The 8,028-nt window shown below is 40.6% G+C and overlaps 2 protein-coding genes across 6 annotated transcripts in view; one reads left to right on the top strand and one right to left on the bottom strand.

Annotated features, from left to right (window-relative positions):
• The window catches only part of FAM179B (family with sequence similarity 179 member B), a 155,328-nt gene extending 152,065 nt beyond the window's left edge, over window positions 1-3,263 (bottom strand). The window contains exon 1 of one of the 2 annotated variants that reach the window (XM_015557361.1): window positions 1,014-3,263. In XM_015557361.1, the coding sequence (XP_015412847.1) occupies window positions 1,014-3,056 (2,043 nt within the window). In that variant the 5' untranslated portion in view covers window positions 3,057-3,263. The remainder of the gene's footprint in view (window positions 1-1,013) is intronic. The other variant, XM_006777725.2, reaches the window with a different exon arrangement.
• Window positions 3,264-3,409: 146 nt separating this feature from the next.
• KLHL28 (kelch like family member 28) overlaps window positions 3,410-8,028 on the top strand; it is a 26,243-nt gene continuing 21,624 nt past the window's right edge. Inside the window, exon 1 of one of the 4 annotated variants that reach the window (XM_006777723.2) lies at window positions 3,410-3,476. The gene's annotated coding sequence lies outside the window, so the exon portion shown is untranslated. The other 3 variants (XM_006777719.2, XM_006777720.2, XM_006777722.2) reach the window with 3 other exon arrangements.

Below are 8,028 nucleotides of genomic sequence, written 5' to 3'. Positions count from 1 at the left end.
CCCCCCCCCCCCCCCAAGCAGTCAAAATGACTGCTTTCGGGCAATATAACACACACATATATATATATACCAGAAATGAAGGAGGGGGAGGTAACTACAATTATTAATAAACACATTTATATGTTTTATAAAAAGTCACAAAATTTTAAGAAATTCTGTCATTATATACATCATTGTTTTTCTAATTGAAATTAAAAAGCAGTCAAAATGACTTCCTTGGGCAATCTAGTGTTAAATACAGGCTATATGTTAGATATTACTGAATTACTATTGCTATTCTGAGGAATGATAGTGGTATGATGGTTACAAAGAAGAATGTCATTCTTAGGAGATATATGTAGAAATATTTAGGAGTGAAATGTTAAGATATCTGCACTTTCAATTGGTTTGGCAAATATATAGTACATATGGCAAGAGGATAATAAATGGTGTATATATAGCTGAAGTATATGAATATCCATTGTACTATTAAGCTATCTGTAGATTTGAACATTTCAAAATAAAAACTTCGGGAGGGGCGTGGGGAAGAATTTCAATTCAGATGTCACATCTCCAAAGGCTTTTTTGACTTTTCTAGTGGAATTATTTTTCCTGTTTTCAGTATTCCCACAAGACTATTTCTATTTTAGCACTTAACAAATTTGTAATTGCCTGTCTGACTTGGTGGAATTGGTCTCATTTTCGTTCCCAGAACTTAGTTCTTTAACTGGTTCTTACTAGATAATTAGTGCTTGTTGTTTGAATGAGATCACTGATAAGCCAAAGTGACCGGTTAAAACTGAAATCCAGCTATTGTCTATATCACATTGTGCCTAGAATTTAATCAAATCCATCAAACAAAAAGCCTATTAAACACTCCTATGTGACCTGTACCATTATAATACCCACATCAGCATTCAAATTAGTTTAAAAACAAAGCATAACAACTCTAAAGCAGCATAACCCTTAAATTACAGGCATACTCTCATTTTAAATTATTTTAGTATCAACACAAGGAAATTAGGGATGCATACCTGTTCTGTATCCTTCAGATTGGAGGTCTGGTTTTCTTCCATGACTCCACGCTGCTCATTTTCCCATGGTAATTTATTTTTCCCTTTTCCTGCACTTAATACCCTCCGGGTACAGATAGTTGGACTGTAAGATCCATAAATTTGCATGCTATCCCTTGTGTGGTCACCACAGGGACAGTATGCACTCTGAGTTCTGTTACCAGTCAAAAGCCAATCTGTATCTGCTCCATGTGCCAAATGGCTTGACCTACCCTGGGCAGATGATGGCATGAGCATGGCATACTCCACAAATCCCTGTTCCGTTAACCTTGGGAGGGTTTTCCTAGCCAATCTGGCCTGCACAGCATTCATCACTCCATCTCCATTATCTTGTAGTTCAACAGTATCCACAGCTTTGAAAAGGATGTTGGTTTTACCTGAGCCCATTGATGATGCCAACACAGCAAAGGCTTCCAGAGCTGCTTGTCGCACCCTGCGTTTGCTATCTACAAGAGCTGGGGCAAGATCAAATGACAATTTGGGTAAGTCAAAATCCTCACTGGGATACGTCAAGAGGGAGCAAATGCAAATGTTCACCACCTCCTCTCGAACTCTGGAATGCTTATGTTTGAGATGTTCCAGGAGTAAACAAAGCACCTGTTGAGGACCTACTTCCTTCATGAGCTTGAGGAAGATTTTCATGTATTCTTGTTTGATCACCAACTTGTTGTCTGCCAGCACTTTGACAGAAGCTGCTATAACTGGTCCCAAGAAGTGCTGTACCTGCTCTCCAAGGCGAATAACCAGTAAATGCAGAACCTGAAGTGTGCCATGGACCACTCTGAAGTTAGAATCGTCTAACAAATTATACAGCAAGCTAATAAAACTGACAAGGCTAGAATGAGGATTAGAACTTGGGTTAAATCGTCCCATCACCTGTTTTAGTTCCTCAACAGCCTGCGTCCGGTTCTTATAGTCTTCCTGATCTAACAATCTTGAATGCAGCTCCTGAGGAATAATCCCAAATTTAAGATTGCTGTTGGAAACGGTCACTGCACAGGGAAGGGGGTCTTCGGGAAATCCAGAAGCTTCAAGTTCCAAATAATAAGGAATCTGGCTGCCAAACTGGGACTCCAGGCGGCGATTGTAGTGTCTCCTCAGGGCAGACGGCAGGCGAGAGATATAGGATTGAAACCTCTCTTGGCCAAGTCGCTCCCCAATCTGTTGAAGTGCAGAGAAAGCTGTCTCAGATTCTTCTTCTATCTCCTGATCGCCAAGCTTTCGGGCTAAGGATATTATCACCTCGGTAAGATCTAGGCCCAGCAACAAGTCCTCAGGAGTAAGCAAGATAGGGAACAGCAGCGCTGTTGCAGTTCTAAGCCGAGCATCGGTACTTTCCAGGCCTTGCTGTATAAGCGTTCTTAGCACCTGCCCAGAACTACGTTTCAGACAAATGTGGAGGATCTGCAGCGCATCTTTCCGCAGGGCCGGATTCTCTTCTCGTAAAGAGACAACCAGTTGAGGCAGAAGTGCTAAGCTAAAGGCCTCTTCCAGCTGGCCTGCCTCCCCCTGACCTCGAAGAACGTCCAAGAGGAGTTGCAAGCAGAGTCGCTTCTCATCTCTACCTCCTTCCACAAGCACTCGGCCCAGGGCTCGATACAATGCTTCCTTCCGTCTGGGGAAGCCAAGTCGACCGCCACGCCGCGGCAAAACAGCCTGCAGCGCCTGAAAGGCCTCCGAAGGATCGGGCGCGGCCCGCAGGAGTTGAAGGAGCCGAGTCTCCTCTTCATCGCCCCCTGGCAAACCGCCTCCAGACCCAGGCCAACTACTGGAGATAGCCTCCGCGGGCATCAAGAGGGCCGAGGCCAGAGGCGAAGGAGTGGAGGGGCAGGAACCGTGATCTCCCGCAGCTCCACGGCAGCAGTTTTTCTCGCCTCTCATGGTGCCCGCACCTCGACTTTCATCAGTCTCTGGGGCAGAAGGACGGCTGTGGCTCTCGGGGCGATAGGAACATTTGGCTGGAAGGGGAAGCAGCAGGAGCAGCGCGGAGGGCGCAGCCTCCATGGTGGGTCGTTAGGTGGCAGAGGCTGGAGGAAACCATCGTCTCCGAAGGGTTTGATGGAGCCCAGCCTTCCTGTTCCTCTCCAAATCCCAAGCTGCAGAGGAGAAAACACAGCTTCAGTCAGCTTCCAAGCCACCCCCAACTCCGGAAGCCCTCGGCAAAATGGCCCCCGGCAAAGCCCCCGACCCCACAGCTACCACCGGGCGTAACCAGGGGCGCCACGTGACCAAACCCATCGCTTCCATGGTGATGCATACAGCGCGGACCTTTTGACCCGGAAATCAACCTGCCGTGGTGAATGCTGGGTCATGTAGTCCACGTCAGCTGTTAAGACTGGGCAGAGGTCTCCTGGAAAACGAAGTGAGAGCAATGCGAGCAAAGCGAGCTTAGTGAATGTATCTGGAGCCGAGTACTCGAAGAAGGTGTGTTGGGGGAGCCGCGGGGAAGGAGGCATTAGGCGGAAGTGACGGTCTCCAGGTTCAGGGCGGAAGTTCCCTGCCCCACCCGTAAGAATTGAGGTTTGATTAGAGGCAAGCGAGGATCCTGCCCGGACTCCAGTTGTCCTCGGCTCCTCCTCCTGTCGTTGCCTGCGTGATTCCTGGGACTCAGGTATTTTCCTTTCGCTGTCCACCTGCGGCGCAGGCATTGGTAGAGTTTTGCCGGAGTGCCGTTGGTGCTGGAGAGAGGTAAAGAAATAGACGGGAGTAAGCAAGGAGAGAGAGGAGACATCTTCTTGTGCAGGACTAGTTAGCGTTGTGAGCGCGTTGCTCTCTACAACCCGGAGGCAGTGCGATCCTTCTCCCCTGCCGTCCGCTTCAGAGGCAGAAGATCCGCATCAAGACCAGGCTCAGAGCTTGTGTTCTTTTTCAAATCCGGGTTTTGGGCCCTTGCACTCCCCGCCCTCTCCCCGACCCCCCTTTTCCTACTTTGCTTATCCTTCCCTCCGGCCGTGGAGGGTTCAAGGTTTTATGTCATTTTTCCTTACCACCATCACTAAGTTCTCTTTGGAAACATACGTAATCTGTAATAAATCTATTTTTCCCCGAACCTAACCCCCTCTCCCTTGTGTTCTCGAAGTCTCTCAAGGCAGTTCCCCTGTGGGATTACCTCTCCACCCCTCCCGCTCCCCCGCCGCCCCAGGCTCCCTCCAGGATCCTCGTGCATCTCTGCAGCCGCTCAGTCTTCTGGAAACGGAGATTGCAGAGAACATTTCCGTTGGGTCGATTTCTTGGCATCATGGTCCTAAGAGAATTCTGCCCTGTAGGTTTAAGGCTGATACTAAACGTTTCTTTGTTTTAGGACTTAGGTGAACTGTGGATTTGATGAGCATTTTAACCTTCTTGTAAATGAAACGTTAGCGGACACAATTTAAGAGATGGAGTGTTTGTTGTAAGGCTGACTTCTTTGAAGTGTGGAAGAGAATTTTTGTTGTTGTTGAAGGAATAACACAATTCCTTTTGAATGATCCAGTGAGCAACGTCTGAGTTTTCATTTGAAGTCTCCAATTTATGCACTTCAGATGCAAGTGCGCCTACCCTGCTCTGTGCCACATGGGATGTTTCTTAAGTACATTTTTAAACCTTAGAATAATTGAGTCACATGTGCCAAACCACTTTATAAATAATGTTGATGAATAATTTAAGTTTAAGATTAATATCTGATGTTGTCTGACAGCACAATTTGAATATCATAGGTTTCTTTTTTTCTTTTGGGGCTAGAATAAATGTAAATGCGTCTTGTGTAAACCATGCATTCTTGTTTTGCTTTTAAGTTCTAGATTGTTCCTTTAAAATTACTCATTTTGATGGGTAAGTGAATCTGCCTAAATTTGGTTTGGCTATGTTTCAGTAGACTAAAGAAAAACCATCTCTCTCTCTCTCTCTCTCTCTCTCTCTCTCTCTCCTTTCTCTTTCTTATAGGAGCAGAGTAAGGGCAGGGAGAGAAAACCAAGAGATGATTGTAACAGTTGTCAATGAGACATTATGTCTAGTTCTCTTACTTCCAATGTATACTTTTCCTCAAGTTTTCTCAGACTTCAGGAACACAACTCAAACTAATCTAAATAAGGGAATGGTTTACACATTAGAATGTACACATTAGAATGCCAGTTTATGTTGGAATAGAAGATTACCCTTTCCAGTGATTAGAATTTTCAGTTTGAAAATCCAGTGAACTCTTTCATGTGTCTAAGAACTCGGGAATAGTAAGTAGAGGTTGTGTGGTAATCATAAAGTTAAAGAAAAGGAACTTGGAAAGTCTTGAATGGTATTCATCATCAAAGTTATGGTAGAAGCTTAAGAATTATCCCTTATCTCTTTAGAGCAGGAGTGGGGGAAGGTCCAGCTGAGGGCCATACAGTATAAGGTTCTTGCCCTGCCGAGGCATTAGGGATGAGTTAATTAAATGTTTGTCTGAATATAGAAGGCTAATTTTTAAGTTGATAATTTTGTATGGCCCTTGATGTCATAAATATCCAAATGCCCCGTAGCAGAAAAATGTTTCCCCATCCCTGCTATAGAGAATTCTTCGAAAGGGGCTTGGATACCTAAATCAACCAGTTATGTCCTTTTCCTTAGATTAACAAAGCAAGATAAAGTTTGATTTTGACTACTTTTCTCAGGGCCTTGTAGGTAGATCACTGTGTTATAGATTGCAATTTACTTTATAGCTGTTACATTAAATTTCTTTGATGAAGATTTGAAAGATGCATTAATCTCCATGGTGGATATTTGGGAAATGGGATCTTAACAGCATCACACATCTTACTAATTGTCTGTGGAAGATAAATCTCATCCATTTAATGTGTATTGTTTATTTCTATTACAAAGAATTTTTTAATCTTATTTTTGAAGTCTACAAATCCAGGAAATTCTAGGAATTGTGTATGGACTACAAAAATGCCTTTTATATTGAACCATAAATAGAGGTAGGATAAAAAAATTAAATTCTAGAAGAGTGGAATTCTCTGTTAGGTGTATTAATAGTACACCCCTGAAAGTTGAAAGTGGATAATTAAAGATACATTGAAAATAGCAAATTCAAGTAAAACACCTTAAAAATGTCAATAATTTCAAAAAAGCTTAGTTGAAATAATGGATTACAGGAGTGTTTGTGATATGTAACTTAGTTTTTTGAACTGAATTTAAGCAAGTTAAATATAATTGCCCTAAAAACATCCTTTATTTCCTTCATCAGTGATATTAATTAGTTGCATGAACCATTATAGTTTTTTCTGTGTTTGTACTCAAATTTTACAGACATCCAGGAATATTGAAAATCAATGTGAGTTCTGTAAACTACTATGACTTTTGTGTAGGTTAAGAAGTTATTGTGAAGAAATATTATGCAAATGAAAGGTGTTATTAATGTTAACAGGTAATTATAATAACACTACCATATATTGAGTGTTTGCTATGTGCCATACACTATGTTAGGTATGTACTGAATTTTAATTCATTTAATCCTCACAACAAATTTTTGAGGTTACATTTTCTACATTTGTAATTTGGCAATTTTTATGGATGTTCCTATTGGAAAGTAATTGGACAGAGAAAAAAAGTAAAATTCAAGTTAGTCATTTAGCTACTTACTTGGAGCTTTGGGGAAGTTTTGGTGGGGGGAGTGTTAAATTATAGGATAAAATTAGATTTTTTTCATTATTAATCATTCATATATTTTATTATATATATTTTTTAATTTTTTTGGTTCCTGTTCTGAATCTTTTTAGTTTCTTGTTTGAGTCAAAACTTTAGGAAGGTTTAAGATATTATGAGCTTATTTTTACACATGTGGGGTTAAACAGGTGCTATGGATTTAAATCAGTGATAATGTTTTAAATTACTTAGGTACATTTCTGACTGAGTCAAAACTATAATTTTACACAGAAATCCAATTTTTGTTTCATTTTAAGCAATAATTTGAATAAGTTAACAGGATTTCACATCCATTTAAACCAGTTTTTCAGTGGCTAGGTTAATTATGTAACTTTTAGTTTTCAGTAATGCCTTTCTTCTGTTTTTCCTGATTCTGTGATGCAGTAATTCATATTATATAACATGCTCTAATTTTACTATTGTTTCTCCAGATATAAAGAAAGTCAATCTCAGAGAAAAGGTAAATATATCAATTTGTGCCATAGGTTCACTCATAAAATTCTATGCCATCATTAGTTGAATTCTTCTGTGAGGAATTGAACTGTCGGGAAAAAAAAATTTAAGAAAAGAGCTAATGTGATAAAATATTCTCTTAAATTCACAAATTACACTTTCACAGAAAGGTACATGTGTGTTTGGATTTTTTTAAACAACTTCATTTCCCTTCATCATTTATTTGCTTTCTTTGTAGCAGATAATTGCCTCCCAACTGATTTCAGCACCACTGTCAGCACCACTGTTTTGTAGCTTAGATGTCAATTAAGCAGTTACAAAACACCTGGCTTGACCTTTATTAACTTTGTTTCAGAACCTAAAATTGTGAAGCTGCTGTAGACTCTGGAAAGTTTAATTTTATCTAACAGTGTATTTATGTTGTGGATATTTATTATATATCAAATATATAATAAGAGATGAATGTGATTAGAAGTGAAGTACAATACTCTTACCTTTTAAAACACTTTTCAAATGGATGCTATTTATTCAATCTTGACTGATCTAGTTATTTGGATTTAGAGTATCCTAAATATTTGTTTATGGTACCAAAATTAAAAACAAAATAAGTATGGCAGGGATGTGGGGGAAGAAGAATCAAACCTTCTATGATATAAATAAAAGGAAATGAATGTTCCATGATCCCTCTTTATTCCTTTTATTTATTTTATTAAATATATTTTTTATTGATTAAGATATTACATATGTGTAGAGGGAGAGAAACATCAATTGGCTGACTCCTGCATGCCCCCTACTGGAGATCAAGCTGGCAACCTGAACAGGAATCCTTGACTGGAATGGAACCTGGGACCCTTCAGTCCGAAGGCCG

The sequence above is a fragment of the Myotis davidii genome, unplaced genomic scaffold, assembly GCF_000327345.1.
Source record: "Myotis davidii unplaced genomic scaffold, ASM32734v1 scaffold409, whole genome shotgun sequence".
In the NCBI taxonomy this organism is placed as follows: Eukaryota; Metazoa; Chordata; class Mammalia; order Chiroptera; family Vespertilionidae; genus Myotis; species Myotis davidii.
This window is presented reverse-complemented; position numbering and strand designations above follow the sequence as displayed.